Genomic DNA, 19,988 nt, shown 5'->3' on the forward strand with positions numbered 1-19,988 from the left:
CTGTGAGCTTTGCTCAACTGAGTATTGAAAGTGATATTTTAACTGGTATAAAGTTAGTCGGAGTCAATATCGTCGACATGCTCTCGTTCAGATAAGAAGCCAATAACTTCACTCGTTAATGCTCGCCGCTTTGACCTAGTGGTTTTCCGCAAACTGTTTATCAACGGGTCTGACGATATAAGCAACCTGTGCAGCAAACCCAAGTTACTACAAATAACAAACAAATTCTTAAATTTTTTGTGGCGAAAGTTCAAGATAGTTTCGTGCATCTTTGTTTCTGGACTCTTGAGCTTCTTCCGAAAGTTGACCAATAGGAAGAATAGCAGACACGATTATACTCTTTCCATGAAACAGAATTTTATGCACGCTCACTGGCATATTATACCAAGCATATTCCGATAAATATAAGTACCCTTGTCTCTGTCACATAGTGGTCAAAAGCTTAAATGGTTAAAAGCATATAATCTGTAAAATCCAGATTTTCTGATAACCATTCAGTTTTTCTTAATAAATCTACTTGTAGATCGAAAACAACATGCCCATCTCTTACGAATATTATAAGTTAGCTTGATGATGTATTTTTTTAATTTTGAATGATCCACATCTCTTCCAATTATACTCAAAATATGGTTTTGTCCGTTACTCCATCTTTGCTTTTTAGCCAAACTTCAAAGAGTGCATTTCGTGAAATAGCCATAACTAGTTGATGATATAGGAAAATTTGGTACAGTGCAGTTGGTTTTACTTAAATGCAGTCCGTCTTTGGTATGATTCATTTTTAGCTTTGTTCTATTTATGATCTTTTTTATATGATCTTAGCCCAAGCGTTTTATTATATCACTTGTCATAGAATAAGAAACTGGGTTTTTACAGGAAAATAATACCTGCTAATGCTTAACAAAAATATATTTACCCTTAAAGATCTACCTAGAATCTCAAACATCCGAGCGAGCTATAGGTAGGCGTTTATGTGATGTATACATACATATGTATATTCCCGAAGCACTCAATTGCTTAGAAGTATCACCCATAATAGACGACCCTCTGGTAGGCGTGCATACATAACATAAGTTGATGGGATAAGTGCACAACTCGTTAACTATGGGAAAACTCATATGACAAACAATGAAGGTTATTCAGTGCACAGGTTTCCTTCTTCTGGGTTTTTACCATTCCAGGTATAACTGTGTTGTTTTGGGATCGAGTATTGTAGACTTGAATTGATGACATTCCATTGATAGGTCACTGCGCTTCATACGTGAGCGAGGGCATAGATACCTTAAGTTGGCGATTACAAAGAAAAACGCAAAATTTCGCAATGGTTTTTTTTTTATCTGAAACTATATGAAATTCCCTTTAATGTGCATGTATTCGTTCAATGTAATTGGGCGGAATCAGGCAAGTTGTATTCTATTGAAAACGAAAAATTGTCTACGCTTACCAAACTTTTAGTGGCTGTCTAAAACAAAAAAAATTTAAATGCCTACGTGGCTGAAACTTACCAATGCATTGCAATGCTGTTAAATAAAATAGGTTGAAGCCAAAACAGTTATCGAAAAATCCACCACGTGACCACAAAGTTGGTCAAAAATTTTGGACTGTGAAATGACTTTTACACTTGTTTCAATTATCCAAGTTTCATAATGCTTATCATGGCGATCGTGGGTTTTTTACTTTACTGTGTATACATTTTCTTAACAGTTGATTATTAATCTGATGCATGTCAAAACATTTTTTATATTAGAGAACATTGTTTTTTGGACTTTTGGCATCCTAAAAAGGAAAAAAGTTACACTGTGCGGTGCACTTGTATTCCTCGAAGCTTGTGCTGTAGACGTCCCAATAAGATTGGGCGAGATTAAAAGAATGCGAGAGTTGCACATGATTGACCAAGCAGGAAAGGCGAGGAATCAAGCGCGTGGCTGAAAAGTGTGGAAGATCATGTGCCGGTATTTTAACCTTAGACTAACTAAGTTATTCCTATGATGAAGGGTATTCGGACTGTGCACTTTTAAATTAGGCCTTGTCAGTAATAGCAGGTGTAGAAAGTGCACTAGATCTTTCGTGAGGCTACATTTCAGAAACACAATCGCCAACACTATGAGTAATGTTATAGCGTTGTTGTACCATCAAATATCGAAAGCAGTATACTATGGTTAGGTTATAACGTGTCCGAACTATCGAAATCCTACTGTATTTGAAAATAAATTTTTGTTAGATACATACATATATACAAAGTACCATATGTATTTACATATTACACACATATATATATACTACATATATATAAATGTACGTCTAATTATTGTACATACTGTGATCGGAACTGCGTGTATCCGATGGAGATCTACTTGTGCGCAATCGTCCGCCGCTTCCTGCTGATCGATTCAACAACAATAAGCTATGATAATGATGATGATCTTTTGCGGGTGATGTTGTTGCTGTGTTTGCTGTTGTTGTTGTTGAGAGCAATGACGATAATTGTGATGAATTACTACCACTACCCGCATTACTTGTGACTTGTAATGTGTCCATACTTTTGCCAATTCATAGTCTAGTAACTATTTTGTTGTTGTTATTGCTGTTATTGTTGTTCTATAAAGTCAAATTTATTCGAACCCCTGGCGCCCAGTTGTAATATTTCAAGTCCAATTATTTATGTCAATGTTTATCATTCAAATTACAGTAACAGCTGCTGCTCTTTTGTGCGAAAAACTGTAATGAGAGTTAAGGTTACGAATATTACGATTATTAGCGAGTGAATTTTTCGAAAAATCAAATTTAATCAAGGTTAAAGTGAAAGCTCATCATTGGTGTGCCTAAATTTAAAATGTGAGTCTCGCTTCAGCCCTTCACTCTCTTCCAGATTCTCTTCTACTTTATATTCCATTTTTCTTCTTATTGTTGTGTTATTGTTGTAGCGATAAGTACAATCGATGTTGATGATCCTTTGCCGGATGCAGATCCGGTACGTCCCGGTACTAAGCCCGACCATATCGGGAACGATTTGTTATGACCACATGCGACCTTCTTGGCCATACCGCCCTCCCACCCGCTAGATCCAAGAGGACTTCGGGGTCGCCAGAGCCTCGGCTGTTAATGAAACAGGATTCGCCACGGATAGGTGAGGTTGACAATTGTGTTTGGAGAAGCTATATATTGCGCTGGCAACCTGAAAGGGTTGCGCTACACAACCCCTTGAATCTGGTATTTTAGTCGCCTCTTACGAGAGGCATACCTACCGCGGGTATATTCTGACCCCCTAACCCGCTGGGGGTTTTTCATATCCATCCTTCATTCCATTTATCTTACTACCACTCGCAAACTGATTCCCACTTCCTCTCCCACTCCCGCTCACACCAGAACTCCCATTCCCACTGGCACTCTCCGTTTGTGCAGTTATTTAGTATTAGTTCTCTCTTCTTGGCAAATATTAGACGCTTTCACTTGCTGCTTCTAGATCTGACAGCCGTGTCATTCCTAAAAGCTGTAGTTTTAGCCTGGCAAGCGCGGAGCACGCGCACAAAACGTGCTTGATCGTTTCCTCCTCCAACCCGCACTTTCTACATCTGCTACCACTGACCAAGCCAAATTCAAAGGCATTTTGGCTGCAATATCTGCACAAACATTGACAGTAACATCCAAGATGGAAGCCCAAGGCAGTCGGTTCTATGTACCGGAGCGACTCGGGATTTTTCCCGACCAAGGACTGTCATTTCAGTGTGACCCCATCTAATTTGTTTCGTCCCTCCCACAAATTGTCATCCTCCCAGCAGCTCCTTGCAGCACGACTGCTCCATATTCTCTTACTCCGGGAAAGCATCGAATCCAATCCGTGTCCGTATCCTGACCCCGGTCCTGAGAAATGGTTTTGCTGCATCTGCCGGAAAAGAATCTTTTTAGGACGGTCATACTCTGTTCAGTGTGTCTCGTGCAAGGGATGGTTGCATCGGACAGGTTGTTCTGGGCTTGATCCCAAAACCCGACGTCCACGTAACTTTTATAAATCTTTTGTGGCTCCTTGCTGTTCACGCCCAAGGGCGTCCCGTAGTCTACGTCTAAGCGCCCCCCCCCCCCCCCCCCCACTACCTTCCAGCAGCCCCGCTGCTCAGCAAGCCACAACAAGTACCCGCTGCTGCTCGCGCCCCACGGCGCCAACAACTCAAACAGCTGCTACCACTCATAACTACAATCTTCGTTGTAGAGTCGGAAGCAATGCTGAGCAGCAGCCCCTGCCCCCGTCTTCTCCCCCCTCTTTTCCCGCAGCAATCGTGTAGGTCAGGGAAACAGACTCTTAGTCCCTACCTCCGTTTGCCAGCACAGAATATATATGTTTGCGACATCCGCCCAATGCAGCTACTGCCTTGGGTGGTGCCACTTCCCTAGATGTTCTGGTCTCCGCGACGGCAACCCCCCGACGGGTTTCATCGCGCCATGTTGCCAGGCCGCAAACCCAAATCATCCGGGTACCCCAATGCTTGCCCAAGGACGCCCAGTCCTAGGGCCACAACATCAATTGCGTCCTGGCCTTCCCCAACCTTCAGAATTCTGCGGTTAAACTGTAATGGACTAACTGGGAAGATTAAGGAGATAGTCGATGTCATGAAGCGGCACAACATCCGCATTGCTGCGATTCAAGAGACTAAACTCACAGCAAGATCTGCATTGCAGACCTGCTCTGGGTATAACGTCCACAGGAAAGACCGCGAAAGCGGAAATGGAGGCGGTCTCGCGTTTATCATACACCACTCTGTGCAATATTGTATATTTGATCCTGGCATCGACCGCAGGAACAATGTCTTAGAACGTCAAGGCCTATCTGTCCGGTCAGGCGATGCAAACCTAGAAATCATCAACATCTACATCCCTCCTGCCACCTGTTGCCCCAGTGGATACCGCCCTAATATCAGGGCCTTACTCACTGGCAACAATCGCATTATCTTAGACGATTTCAATTCCCATCATGATCTATGGCATTCAAACTTGCGGGCGGACAGTAGGGGTGAGATGTTGGGGGATCAAATAGAAGAAACGACGTTCTGCACAATAAATGGAGACGCCCCCACACGTATGGTAGGAAGCTGTCACAGCTCGCCAGATATCTCAATCGTGAGCGCAGAACTCGTAAACTGCGTCAACTGGCAGCCGATGGTAACATTGGCATCCGACCACCTGCCCATACTTATTTCGCTAGAGCGTAACGCCGACTTCATCGTCACTGAAAAACGCACTTTCATAAACTTCAAAAAAGGAAAGTGGGAAGAATATAAATCCTTTACAGACAGCCGCCTAGCTGCCCTCCCTATCCCGACTGATGCCCGCCAAGGGGAGCGTGCCTTCCGTAAGGTCATTAAATCCGCCTCGGCACATTTCATTCCCGCCGGGAGAATTCCCGAAATCCGGCCCCACTTCCCGGCGGAGGCCTCAAACTTAGCGAGAGAACGTGACCTTATAGGACAGCTTTACCCAGGCGACCCCCAAATAAGGGATATAAACCAACGCATCAGATTGCTTGTAGATGAACACAAGCGGGCGAAATGGGAGGAGCACCTAAGAGGTTGTAACCTCTCTACCGGTGTGGGTAAACTTTGGTCCACCGTAAAGTCCCTATCGAATCCGACTAAGCACAAAGACAAAGTTTCCATCGCCTTTGGCGACAAAGTGCTGTCGGACGCGAAAAAATGCGCGAGCGCTTTCTGCCGACAATATATAATGCATCCTACGGTCGACAAAGATAGACGGAGAGCCAATAGACGCGCACATAAACACAAATTCAGCGCGTCACCAATCACCATCACCGCTAAAGAGGTTGAGGACGCCATTGGTCGTGCTAAACCATCCAAAGCAGTGGGCCCAGACGGCATAGCCATGCCGATGCTTAAAAACCTAGGGAAAGAGGGGTTCAAATATTTAGCACATGTCTTCAATCTGTCTCTTTCCACCTTTGTCATACCTGAGAAATGTAAAATGGCCAAGGTGGTCCCGCTACTAAAGCCTGGGAAACCAGCTAACATAGGTGAGTTGTATCGTCCGATATCTCTCCTATCGCCAGTGGCAAAGACGCTTGAAGCCATTCTGCTCCCTTATTTCCAAGCAAATTTGCAGCTAGCCCCTCATCAGCATGGCTTCAGAAAACTCCATAGCACTACCACCGCGCTGAATGCCATTAGCACCCAGATAAATTGCGGTTTAAATCAATACCCCCACCATAGAACAGTACTCGTAGCGCTAGACCTATCAAAAGCTTTTGATACGGTCAACCATGGTTCGTTACTGCAGGACCTGGAAGGGTCTACCCTTCCCCCATGTCTTAAAAGGTGGGCCGCAAATTATCTGGGTGGTCGGCAGGCATCGGTGCAATTTAGAAACGAAACATCAAAACCAAGGAGAATTAAACAGGGGGTGCCACAGGGTGGTGTCCTATCCCCACTTTTGTTTAATTTCTACATATCTAAGCTACCTTCACTACCGGAAGGAGTCACAATCGTTTCCTACGCCGATGACTGCACAATAATGGCCACAGGCCCAGGCCCAAAGATCAATGCGCTATGCAATAAAATAAACGGCTTCCTCCCTGATCTCTCCAGTTTTTTCGCCTCGCGAAACCTGGCATTATCACCGACTAAATCTTCCGCGACCTTATTTACAACATGAACGCCCCAAATGCCGACCATTTTGAACATCCACGTCGATGGCACTACGCTACCGACTGTCCGACACCCCAAAATCTTGGGTGTGACGTTTGATCAGGATCTACATTTTGGTGAGCACGCAGCCGCAATTGTTCCGAGAATTCAGAGCCGTAACAAAATCCTCAAATCCCCCGCTGGCAGTACTTGGGGAAAAGATAAAGAAACGCTCATGACTACATACAAAGCAATTAGCCAGCCGATTACGTGCTACGCGTCACCCATATGGTCGCCAAGCCTAAAAATCACCCACTGGAAGAAACTATAGGACTGCTCTCAGAATCGCCACGGGCTGTCTTCTTATGTCCCCAGAACACCATCTGCATAATGAGGCGAGAATACTCCCCATCAGGGAGAGAAATGAGATGCTGACCAAACAGTTCCTGTTGAATACCCAGAAACCTGGGCATCCCAACAGACATCTGATTGATGAACCAGCACCGCCTAGGGGCTTAAGGAGTCATCTCCGAAAGCATTTTGAGGAAATACGGCACCTGAGAACCCAGCCGTATGAAGTGAAAAAACACAAGCAGGTCCTTGGTGAACTCCATAAACAGGCGTCGGACCTTTATGCCGGGAATTGCCCGGTGAAACAAGTAATTAACGAAAATTATCCAAAACTTGCGAAAGAGGAACGCATACTCCCCAGGGAAACGCGTGTCACTCTTGCTCAACTTCGTTCTGGATACTGTAACAGGTTAAACTCTTACCTATCCAGCATCAACCCTGACATACAAAATGTATGCCCCGCTTGCAATGTGTCCCCACATGACACCAACCATTTCTTCAATTGTAATGTGGAACCAACGCCTCTAACACCCCTTTCCTTATGGTCCACCCCTGTTGAAACGGCAAGTATCCTTGGACTCCCGTTAGAGGATATTGAAGACAATTTGTGATCGGTCGCGGCTATTAGGTGGGGCGAGCATTGCTACAACAACAACAACATGGAAGCTCAGGAGGCACGCATTTCAGAAATGTCGTCGCAAATGTCATCTCAACTGGAAAACCAGAGGACAAGTATAACATCCCAACTGGAATCGCAGGAGAACCGTATAACATCCAAGATTGGAGCATAAAAAACGCGTATTTCAGAAATGTCGACATAGATTACATCCAAGATGGAAGCACAGGAGGCACGCATTTCAGAAATGTCGTCGCAAATGTCATCTCAACTGGAAGAATAGAATACATATATGGCATCTCAGTTGGCTGAGCAGTTGAAAGCACAAGAGGCCCGCATATCCTCGCAGCTGGAGGCACAGAAAGCAAGGGTATCATCAAAACTTGAATCGCAGGATGCAAAAATCGCACAATTTCAGGCAGAAGTCGATGATTTAAAAGGTCGTATGGAGCAGTTACAACTAAATCGCCCGGCTGTTTCAGCGAGCAATCCGAAGGTAAAAACTCCATCTTTTGACGGTTCAGTTCCTTTCCAGGTCTTTAAGCTACAGTTTGAAAAGACCGCAGCTGTGAACAACTGGAATGCTGAAGATAAATTTGCAGCTCTATTCGTAGCACTGAAGGGGCCAGCAGCCGAAATCCTACAGACGATTCCCGAAGGAGAGCGGAACAACTATGAAGCGTTGATGGCTGTAGAACGACGTTACGGAAGCGAACATAGGAAACAGATCTACCAAATAGAGTTGCAAAACCGTTACCAAAAATCAAACGAGGCAGGAGTTTGCTTCGGATGTTGAAAGGTTAGGTCATTTGGCAAATGCGGACGCACCCGTGGAATACACCGAGAGGGTAAAAATGCAGAGTTTTATAAATGGCATACGGGACGTTGAAACGAAGCGAGCGACATACGCAAACCCAAAACCCACGCTTGCTGAAACAGTATCCCATGCGCTGACTCAGGAAACAGCATCGCTTCTGTGTAAGCCAGTTTTCAAAGCACGCCGTGTGGAAGTAGAAAGGCCGGACTGGGTGAACACAAAATTGGAGGCGCTGAAAGGATCGCAAAAGCGGAGTAATAGAGTAATCAAATGCTTCAAATGAGGGAAGCCTGGTCACATTGCACATCATTGCAGCACCGGTCCTGGTAGTTCCAACTTGGCTGGTCGTAAACGCAAAGCTGGAGGAGATAAGCAAGAGCGAGTCAGATGTAAAGATCGAGAACTTGCCCCAGCTATTGAATGTCCTGTGATATCCATCTCGCAAATTGGCCGGAAATCGAGCAGTCTTACCGTCAAAGGAAATGTGGATGGCAAAGAAAGTGTACTGACTGTAGATAAGGGCGCATATCATTCCTTAATCCGATCTGGTTTGGTCAACAGGAGAGCAAATCCATTACCTTGGGCAAGGTTGCGTACGGTCACTGGCAAGTATAACCTAATCCAGGGCGAAGTGATATTGAAGTCTTAATTGGAAAGGTCACGGTTCTACACAAATTCGTTGTGGCCGGAGATCGTTGATGAAGTCATATTGGGAGCGGACTTCTTAGTTGACCATGACATCAGGATCGACACGCAAAGAAGGAATATGCGCTATAAAAACCAGGATGTACCACTCAACTTCAGTTTGGAGAAAGGGTTCAGCAGTAAGCGAGTGCTGGTGGAGACGATTCGACAAAGACTACCAAAGTCAAAGGCAGTAGATCGGGCAAATATTGATGGAACGAATGGGCCAAACAAAGCAAAATCAAAGATACCTGCGAGAGAAACACTGGCATTGACAAAACCAAATGGACGCACTAAAACGAAGGAAAGAATATCCCAGAAAGAATGCAAGGGTAGTTTCAAGCCAGGGCGCACTACTGTTGTGAACCGTCAAGACGATACTGATGATGCAAAGTCAATCCCTCAAGATCAAGCTCTGCGAAGTAGTTCATTGGCCAACCAACAGTGTGTGAGGGAACGGTCCAGGATAATGAGTAGTAGGATGAAACGCAGGTACGACAAGAACAATAATTCGGAAGGTTTCCTGGAGGGAGATTTGGTACTACTATACAACCCTCACCGGCGGAAAGGTGTTCCATCCAAATTTTGGTGCAGTTGGAAGGCCCGTACAGAGTTGTGAAGAGGGTCAAAAATTGGGAAACCACTAAATAGAAGGGCGGTTCATTTGGAGAGGCTAGCAGCGGTTAGATCGAGAGATTTGTACTCACATCCCTAAGTTTAATTACTAAATAAAGGCACAACAACATAAAGCAAGCTACATAAACACATTAATCATCATTTACACATGTTAGGCGTATTTGTAAATGCAAGTGTATAGGTAAGTGAGAACGCATTGATCGCGCGAATCGATTGGTTTTCATGTAAGTCACTTGTTAGACAGCAACTAACAAAGACTTCCATTTTTTTGATACGCAATATGCAAAGCGAACAATTTTCTATGCTAACCAAAAAAATTATACGTACATTCATGCATATTTTTAACATTCGCTGTGCAGACATGCGATAGCCACACACGATGTTGCTACGCCACTTGTTCAGCGACGACTAAATCATTTGGTAAGCAAAGAAGAGCATAACCTGTTTATCTGATCAATTGATCTATGAAACGCCGATGTCTGATGTACATATATGGGGTAACCAGGCATAAAGTTCGCGAAGTTACTAGACCTTAGGAGAAATGGGTGAACGAGGCAACAGAGAGTATAAAAACAGCGAAAGCTGAGTAGTAAGGAACCAGTTTGACTTAAGCACGCTATTGGTTGCGAAGTGTAAGTGTTATTGTGAAGTACTTTCAAAGTAGTCTAATAAAGACGATTTGGCATTGTGGAATATTGTAGTTATTTATTCAACAGTTTAGCGATTCGAACCTTAGCAGAAGGTTTGGAAATAAGCGGAATATCCCAAATGTGTTGGCCACCACCAAGTTTACACAAATTTTTAAACAACCCGGATTCAAATTGGGTACCTTGATCTGTCGTGATTGTTTTTGGACACACAAACCTGGATACCCAATGAACGCAAAAAGTATTCGCAATCGGGTCCGCTGAAATATCTCTTATTGGTATTGCTTCGGACCAGCGAGAAAAGCGATCGATCATTGTGAGACAGTAACGAAATCCTTGCGCATGGGGCATAACAATTATGTCCATGTGGACGTGATCGAATCTGTTGTCAGGCACAGTAATTTTTTGCGGTATTAGCTTGTTGTGGCGATGTATTTTCGCGCGCTGACAGGGAATGCAATTTTTCGCCCATTCGGCGATGTCCTTCTTCATGGATGGCCAAACATACTTTTGTCGCACCTGTTGACTTGTAAATTTGCCACTCGGATGTGGCAGCTTACCACTTCCAGACGCCTTCACTCAAGTATCCTCTGGGTCGCCACTGAACATTCGTTTGGTGGTCAGATAGTTTGAGAAGGCGACAACCTAGCAATTCCACTTCAATAAAGGATTCCATCAAGAGAGTGTGACCTTCGTGCACCATACAGTGCGGCTGTTGGCAGGTGTCTATGTATATTGGATTAAGCAGCTCAAATAATTCCCCGCGGAGTTGATTGTGCGCTGGGGAATACAAGAGTCCTCCAATGTCTTTCAATAAAAAAAGTCATCTCGAAGAAATGTGACTTACGCCCCTTGAAAGAATATATTAAAGAAAGAGCGAACTTCATACCTATGAAGATTAGGACAAAAGTATGTACAGCGTTACACCGAGAAACCAAATCTCATTGTTATGGCCAATCAACCTTCCAGTAACCCTCCATAACCCCACAATAAAACAACTGAAAGTATAAAGTTTATTTCATAAAAATATAAAAACAGTTAATTGATCTTAAAAAGTCACAAGACAAGTCAAAACTTCCTTCGCAAATAACACCACAAGTCAGATGCGGTATATGGCTTATTCATAATGATAATGAAATCCAAAATCTTTTTTTCGATCAAACACAAAATAATAAACTTAACACGTTTTTCTTTGCGCATGGACTAGAAAGCAATAAAAACACATTATTATTAACCCAACTGAATTCACTACTTGAACTCATATTTATTTACCTCCTCACAGTCTGGATCAGGCCCTTTCTTAAGAACCGTCCATAAATCCTCTGATTCCAGATAAGCTTGCACCTGCATGGACCAACACTTATAATTTTCATGTCCCTTAAGCTTCTCAATTTGTAACTGTAAAGTCATTTTCTTATGTTTTTTTTTTTTATGTATGGTTCGAGAATATTTTGAAAATTTTACGGTCACTATGACGTCCGGCTCTAGACTGAATGTAACGATCGGAGAGTATAAGCGAATTCATCGTTCTCGTTCGCATGTGCATCAGTGATGATAATCATGGTACATTTGTACTTTTTTTTGTACATTTCGCTTCCCGAAAATACGTTGGTACTACCTTGACATATTTGGTACATTTTTGTAAAACACCGCACTACACTTCAAGTCATTTGCAAAGCAGCTCTGAATGTACAAAAAAATTTAAAAATTTTCGAAGAAAATATATAGTTAGTTAAGTTGTTTTGTTGCCGAGCACAATTTGCCATTTGCAATTATGGATCATTTAAATATGCTTATGAAAAATGGCATAACTCATTCTAAAATTGTGAACAAATTTTGCATCAATAGAATTAAAGCACAGAAAATTATAACTCAAATAACGGGGCCAGAAAATTTTAAATCCATAATTGCATTTTGTCAGAAGAATTATTACTCTCTCATAATAGATGAACCGACTGATAAACTAATGTATATCAAAAAATTTGGCAGTTTCGATTCGAATTTTTGATGAAAAGTGCATTGATAGATTTTTAGATTGCATAGCTTTGACCGATAGTGGCACGGAGGGTATTTTTAATGCCATTATTAAATGTTTGAAAGACCATTCAATACCACTTGAAAACATTATTGGTTTCACTGCCGGCAATTGTTCGGTTATGATGGGAGCAAAAAGCGGAGTGCAAGAAAGGCTGAGTTGTTCCAAATCTGCGTGTTAATGGATGTCTTTGTCACATTTTAAATTTAGCTTCAATGGCCGCTTGTAATGTATTACCCAACAAAATTGATAAATTTTTAAAAGACGTAAACTATCATTTTTGGATAAACTCCCGTTAGGAGGGCAGACTTTCAGAGTTTTCAAGAACATTTCGGTACAGAATTGCATGTTATACTAAAGTACGCCCCCACAAGTGGGCTTTCTAGACAAGCAGTCATAGATAGAATTCTTGAGCAATGGGATACCCTCAAGTATTATTTAAATATTTACGTATTTGAAAATAAAAGCAGTAATCAATATAATAATGTTATATCTGAAAATTTTCAAAATCCTATTTATAAAGTAATGTTTTACATTTCTTTCTTATATTTTAAATGAAATAAATAATTTGAATATAGAAATGCAGTCTGAAGATATTCGAATACATTTACTTATTACCAAATTAAAAATTTTATAAAAAAAATCTTATTAGACTCCAGCCCTATTTGGATGTTAAATATTGATTCAGACGAAAATCACTTAACCCCAGATGAAGTTTACTGCGGTGGTAATGTGGATATTATGCTATCAAATAACCTTTTCGAAGAAGATGATGTACACATATTTAACAGCTGTTCTAAACAATTTTATATACAATTTTGTAGTACTTTATTAAAGAAAGTAAATTTGAATGATAGGACTTTGTTATGGGCTGCAAAGCTTTCACAAGAAATTATTTTAAGCGGCGAAACAAATAGTATTGCACCTTTAGTTATGGAATTGTTACCGAAATCTGAATTTGATAAAATAGAGAAAATTAATTCCACCGTGGTGTGATGGTAGCGTGCTCCGCCTACCACACCGGATGCCCTGGGTTCAAAGCCCAGGCAAAGCAACATCAAAAATTTTAGAAATATGGTTTTTCAATTAGAAGAAACTTTTTCTAAGCGGGGTCGCCCTCGGCAGTGTTTGGCAAGCGATCCGGGTTTATTTCTTCCATGAAAAGCTCTCAGTGAAAACTCATCTGCCTTGCAGATGCCGTTCGGAGTCGGCATAAAATCATGTAGGTCCGGCCAATTTGTAGGGAAAATCAAGAGGAGCACGACGCAAATTGGAAGAGAAGCTCGGCCTTAGATCTCTTCGGAGGTTATCGCGCCTTACATTTATTTTTATTTCATTTTAATTCCGAATTTAGAGCTTTAGCAGAGAATGAGGACCTTAAATAATTCAAGAATTTACATATATGCAGCTTTTGGGCAGAATTAAGTGATTACATTCACGGCAGCGGCTACAAAGCGACATCTGTCAAATTACACGACTCTACAAAAAAAATGTTGTTCTTTGTCCTAAAGTTTATTTCATGATTTTATGTTTCATTATAAACAAAAACGAAAAGAAAATACCTTTTTTCGGTATAAAGTTTGCTCTCGTATTTGTTATAGTAACAATACTCATGGCGCTAGCGTGATAACTAAACAACGATCAGGTGTTTTGTACAAATCTAGAATAACCTAAAATGGCGTCGCGAAAGTGTAAATATGAAGCTGGTGCTTTTTGTTATATATACTGGCAATTTATTAAAGATCGAGATATAAAATATGAATTAAATACATCTCTCACCCTCTGTGAAGCCTACGAAGCATATTTTGGCTGTCCTGTTTGGAATCAATACAAGACATGGGCTCCACATGTTGCTTGTAGTTATTGTAAAAGATGTGTGGAAGGTAAGCAAATTTTTTTTAAATATTAAAATTAATAAAGTAGACATATTAATTCCTCTTTCTATATTTTAGGTTGGTATCGAGGTGAGAAAAAAATCTATGAAATTTGCAACACCAAGAATCTGGCGAGAACCAAAAGACCACGTTAAAGACTGCTACTTTTGCATTGTGAATCCGAAAGACGTAGAGGTAAAAATGCAAAACCGATCGAATATGCTGATCTTGAATCTTCTTCTGCTCCAGTCGCACACGATCTGAGACGACCAGTACCAGATCCACCGAAAACATTATCACAGAGAAGTGGATCATATCTTAGTTCTTATAAAAGCAATGCCGGTAAGGAGTTTTTACCGACACCAGAAAAAAACATCATTTCATCATTACTGAAGATTTTAATGATTTCATTAAAGATTTAAATTTACCAAAAAGTAAAGCAGAGCTTTTAGGCTGTTCTTCGAACAACGTTATCAAGGCCAATATAATGAAAACATGATGGGAGTCAATATTTGGGGTTTATTGAGGGATAGTACCTATGAACATGAAATAAAAAGTGAAAAGTGTACACTTTTAAATCATTTTCCACTTTTTTGTAAGTTATTTCGATTTTCGAAACTTAATCAAAATATTTCAAAATATTTATTTGAGTTGTTTCATTTTCAAGTGAAAATTAAAACCAAACTTTTTCATGCCATATATATATTTTTTTTTTTCGTAAAATTCTTTAGAATTTAATTCTTTGAAGTCAAAGACAAATTTTGTGTTGACCCGTGTTATTTTTACACATGTTATGTGGTTCGTTATTATCGGCGTGACAGAGCAGCATTAATCACGACTGCCGTTGTAGCCAGATTAAACCTAATTCTATTTTTGGGAAGCGACAGTGAGTGGCATCCTCTTTACTTTGTCAATAAAAACTAAAATAGAAGTAAATAACAGATAATAAAAGCTAAAATCAATCTTTTGGGCGTTTTTTAAACATAATTAACATTTTTTTCTAAATTTTTCGCTACTGTTTGCTATAATTTATATTTGTAGCTGCCGCCTTCAAAGTAATCAAGCAGCCAATGCTTGGATACGGTTGTCGTCAAGCTTTGCTTTATTGTGGTTGTGGTCTGTAGACACCGTGTTGAATTTAGTCAGCCCTACTCAGTGTTGCCAGTTTGGTGCTTTATGAGCCAGATCTAGCCCTTTTTTGCGTTTAGCTCCAAACATTGCTAGCTCTTTTTTTGGCCCTCTTTAAAATGTTTGTCCCTTTTTGGCTCCAAATCTTTTTCGGCAATACGTATTGTGAAATTTGTAATGTGGTTTATGTGTGTCGAAGTTTCATTTTATTTGTTTCGTTATGTATGAAGTGGCAACACGGCACTCAGCTGATAACAAAAACGTTAATCGATAAACTGTGTCATGAGGTTGTATATTTGCTTTCCAGCTTGCGCAACAGCATAGTGTCACCTTCTAAGAATTTTTGTCTCCCGTACCTTATTTTCATTATACCTTTGAAGAATATATACGAATTAAGAAATAAGGTAAATGTATGGACGAATTCATTGAAAGAATTCATAATTAAATTAATAGAGCAATTAAGGCAACGCTTGCCGCACAATATAGAAACGCTTAGATTTCTTTTCGGTTGAAAACACATTGAGAATTGTAAAACCTCAAAGGTGTTCATATTTCACAAATGCAAAAAAAAAAAACAAGTATAGCACTGATGATATAACGAGATTACAAATGCAGTGGCAAAATATCTATCTCCAAAAATGGAAAAATGTGACTTCAACATTAAGTTTTTGGTTTGATTTTAAACAGTATAATTCCAAAAGCTTGTCGATTTTGTACTGTACACAAGTAATACTGAAGTTGCAGAACGTTTTCAAACACGAGTTTGATTAAAAGCAAACACAAAAACAAAATGGGTTTAGTTATGTTGAATTCGCTTCTGACAATAAGAAGTGGTCCTAAACGCTTGAATAAATGCTGTCATGACTTTGAAATAAACAACGATCTCAAAATTATTGAACACAAATAATATTTTTGAGTGTCGCAAAAATAATAATTCATCTTCTGAGGACGAAGTCATAGATTTTAAAGTCTAAGGCCCTTCAAACATATCTCGTCCCAACATAAACTTGATATCGCACACGTGTATTCTAATGGTGATTCGTACACCCGTAGGATGTTAAAAATTGAATAAAAAAATTGGAAAAAATTTTAATTAATTTTCATCGGCCAACGTTTTGGCAAGTCGTATTTTTGGCGAACCTATAGCCGTGTCGTCATTGTAGTAGTGTGAAAAATTCTTCTTACTTTTTAACGATACCTTATCGCCAAATGGCAAAACAAAATATAAAAAAAACGTAATTTTGTTATTAACAAATATAAAATGAAATATAAAATCAGTATTATTTATGTACCTCTATTGTACCTTATTTTTTTTTTTTTTTTTTTGTTACTTTACTGTGCCTTTTTTATAACTTTTAAGTTTGAAATAAATGCAAAAACTTACATTGAAAAAATAATTAAAAAAAAATTTTTAAGTTAAACGGTTTTATTGAAAACAATACTTACATTAAGTAATAATAATACTAAAACTAGAAAATAATTAGGTAGGTCCTAGGTACTAGTCACCACACTCCTCAACAATCTGGGGCGTTGATCAAACAATTAAATAAAGGCGGTTGACACGTCAAATTTCTATTGATAGTCATAAGCAGGCCCGACGAGAGGGGAGGGGGAAGGGGAGGACTCCCCCGGGCCCGGGGTTTCTCAAGGGGCCCGCGATTTAGAGGTACTAAGACATTTTTTTTAATTCAGGAGTCTTTAGTTGTTCCATGTTCAAATTTTAAGCCGATTTCAAAAGCAACGAATATTGATCATGATTTTTTGCCTGGGCCTTCGAATAGTGAGGAGAAAATAAAAACATCAAACAAACATGTATGTTTACTTGAATCCGAAATCGTAAAGTTTTCGTGGTGACACTGATGAAGGTTCATCTTCAAAAAGTCTTCCAACAATACCACCAACTCTGTACCAAAGTCCAGATTATTTAAACGACTTCGATATCGGTACCGTGAATAATGAGTTTTTGCGATCTGAAGAAGTCAACGAAATAATTCGTCGAGGTCATCAAAAGTGTCCTGTTATTTTCCACGTGATTTTCATGACGAGGCATTTCCTACCTCGTTGCTAAACAGGCTCTTGCCAAATGGAGAGAAAGTGGAGCGTGACTGGTTAATGTGGAGTGCCAGTAGCTATGCTTTTTTTATCGCCTACCATGTCGTCTATTAAGCGCCATTATTTTAAATCGACCTAAAATTTGTTGTCCTGGCGGATATTCGAAATTCCAGGTATGGAAGAAGCTATACGATAAACTGCCATCACACGAAAATACTCCAGATCACATTAAATGTTATTTTCAATGGCGACCTTTACAAAATCTAATTCAAAACGAGGCTACAACTGATACACTTATCAATGAACAGCTAATCACTGAAACTCAACAGTGGAAAGAAATTTTATATAGAATTTTTGACACTATTTTATTTTTGGGTGAAAGATGTCTAGCTTTCAAGGCGAAGGTATATATCTTGGTAAACGAAACGATGGACATTTTTTGGGAATCTAAAATCTCATAAGCCATTTTGATCCGATTCTTAGAGATAATTTGGAGAAAGTTAGGATTTCACAACAGCAGCACAAACGTTTACAGGTTCACTATCTTTCCCCAGACATTCAGAACGAGTTTATAGAAATTTGTGCAAAGCACGTGAGGGAAACTATATTAGATCAAGGCAAGAAAGCCAAGTATTTTGCTATTATCGTTGATGCTATGCCTGATGCTAGTCACGTTGACTACGATCTTTTTCGCTAACTCCATTTCAATTCGAAAGCAAAAAATTTTACAATTCAAGAACGGTTTTTGGCTTTCGTGAATTGTAACAAAAAAACTGGTCAGAAAATCGCTGATCTAATTTGCCATACTCTAGGTAAACATGAAATCGCATTAAAAGATTGGTGCGTAAGGATACAATAACGGCGCCAATATGAAAGAAGCTTACAACGGAGACTGCGTCACATTCTCGACAACAACTCGAAGGCTGATTACTCGCCTTGTGCAACCCACAGTCTCAATTTATGTGGTGTTGATGCTGCAGAATGTTGTACGACTGCAATTACTTTCTTCGGAGTTGTACAAAAATATTTTACTATTTTCAGCAGCATTCCACAACGATGGGACATCCTCAAAAAAAAAAACATGTACCGAGCTCTCTTCATTGTCTTTCAGACAAAAGCCAAATTTGACTGCGCTAGCATACGGAGATGTTACCGGCATTCTCAAGTACATCAACAAGTTCGAATGTATTTTGCTGTCCTCAATTTGGTTCAAAATACTGACTACCATTAATGAAAGAAACGTGGTCCTCCAAGCTAGACGCGCCAACATAGATGTTGAGGTCCGACATCTAGATGCCTTATTAGCTGATTTGAAGTTGATAAGGAACCAATGGGAAACAATTTTAAACGAATGCAAAACAGTTGCTATTCAATTGAACATCTCGCCAAAGTTTCCGGACATTCGAAAGAGAAGACCCAAAAGATGTTCTGAAGATAATTTAAATGAGATGATTACGGATGATTCAGAGTCTGATTTTAAAAACAATACATTCCCGGTGATCGTTGATTCGGTAATCACTGGCATTACTGAACGATTTGCAGCTATGAGAAATTTGAGCGAGACGTTTTCCTTTTTGTCGCAATTTGAAGACATGGATGAAACTACGGTTCGGGCGAGCGCAGCAAAATTTGTCGAAAAGTACAAGTCGGACATTTCTCAAAGCTTAGAATGCGAAATAATTCACTTGAAACACATTTACGAAGCAAATTGTGATGAAGGTCTTTCACCATTAGAAATGCTAAATGCCATCTACGTATGTTCAAAATCTGTATAAGATTTTCCCCAACAATTGTGTTGCGTTACGTATCTTTTGCACTATATGTGTCACTGTAGCTAGTGCAGAACGTTCCTTCAGCGTCCTTTCAAGAATCAAAAACTTTCATAGAACGTGTTCATCTCAGTTTTAGGACTTGCCACGCTTTGTGTTGAATCCGTTTGGCAAGACAATAAAATTTGTATATTATTATAAAAAATTTTGCAGCGAAAAAAGCAAGAAAAGGCTTTCTTTGATATCCGAACCTTCTATATTGAATAATTGAAATTTATAATCATCATTAAATCAATCAATCAGAAATGTATTAAAATGTTACCAAATAACTAGAACAGATTATTTGAAACAATATGTGGCCGTTAAAAGAGAATTTTATTTCTACGTTACAATAAAATAGTATAAATAGCATATCGTTAGCTTAATGTGAAAATGTGCTAAGTCCCTTTTTTTGAAAAATTGTTTTTTAATGCAGTTTTAAACATGAATTCAAAATACATCGATCACAAAAAAAAAAAATATTAAAATTTTTCATTTTTACGTGCTGTGGGCAATGATGTGTAAATGTGCTAAGTCGTCAGCTGTTAAAAAAAATGTGCTAAGTCAACCTGTCAATAATATCAATTTGAATTACTAGTCATTTCTTTGTGCGCGCATGCTTTGTTGTTGTTGTATTAACGATAAAGATACTACCCGAAGGCTTTGGGGAGTGTTACCGATGTTGATGGTCCTTTGCCGGATATAGATCCGGTA

The 19,988-nt window shown here is 39.8% G+C and overlaps 2 protein-coding genes across 6 annotated transcripts in view; both read right to left on the reverse strand.

The window, feature by feature from the left end:
* Dmtn (transmembrane and coiled-coil domain 2 protein Dmtn) overlaps nucleotides 1-19,988 on the reverse strand; it is a 131,072-nt gene that overhangs the window by 36,099 nt on the left and 74,985 nt on the right. For 3 of the 5 annotated variants that reach the window (XM_067759383.1, XM_067759378.1, XM_067759379.1), the window contains exon 3: nucleotides 2,316-2,715. In XM_067759383.1, coding sequence (XP_067615484.1) covers nucleotides 2,316-2,535 — 220 coding nt within the window. In that variant the 5' untranslated portion in view covers nucleotides 2,536-2,715. Of the gene's footprint in view, nucleotides 1-2,315; nucleotides 2,716-19,988 lie in introns of those variants that run through there. The other 2 variants (XM_067759381.1, XM_067759382.1) reach the window with 2 other exon arrangements.
* Nucleotides 11,385-11,925, reverse strand: LOC137237022 (uncharacterized). The gene is made up of 2 exons (XM_067760162.1): nucleotides 11,650-11,925; nucleotides 11,385-11,580 (listed from the first exon to the last, which is right to left on the reverse strand). The coding sequence occupies exons 1-2, from the start codon at nucleotides 11,785-11,787 to the stop codon at nucleotides 11,446-11,448; spliced, it is 273 nt and encodes a 90-aa protein (XP_067616263.1). The 5' UTR covers nucleotides 11,788-11,925; the 3' UTR covers nucleotides 11,385-11,445.

The sequence above is a fragment of the Eurosta solidaginis genome, chromosome 1 (genome assembly GCF_040869045.1).
Source record: "Eurosta solidaginis isolate ZX-2024a chromosome 1, ASM4086904v1, whole genome shotgun sequence".
Taxonomy (NCBI): domain Eukaryota; kingdom Metazoa; phylum Arthropoda; class Insecta; order Diptera; family Tephritidae; genus Eurosta; species Eurosta solidaginis.

Bases quoted from the DNA above. Each gene is read 5' to 3' on its own strand.
- LOC137237022 (XM_067760162.1), bottom strand. From the start codon at position 11,787: ATGACTTTACAGTTACAAATTGAGAAGCTTAAGGGACATGAAAATTAT. The intron at 11,581-11,649 runs GTAAATAAATAT...ATTGCTTTCTAG, and splicing joins CTGATCCAGACTGTGAGGAG to TCCATGCGCAAAGAAAAACG.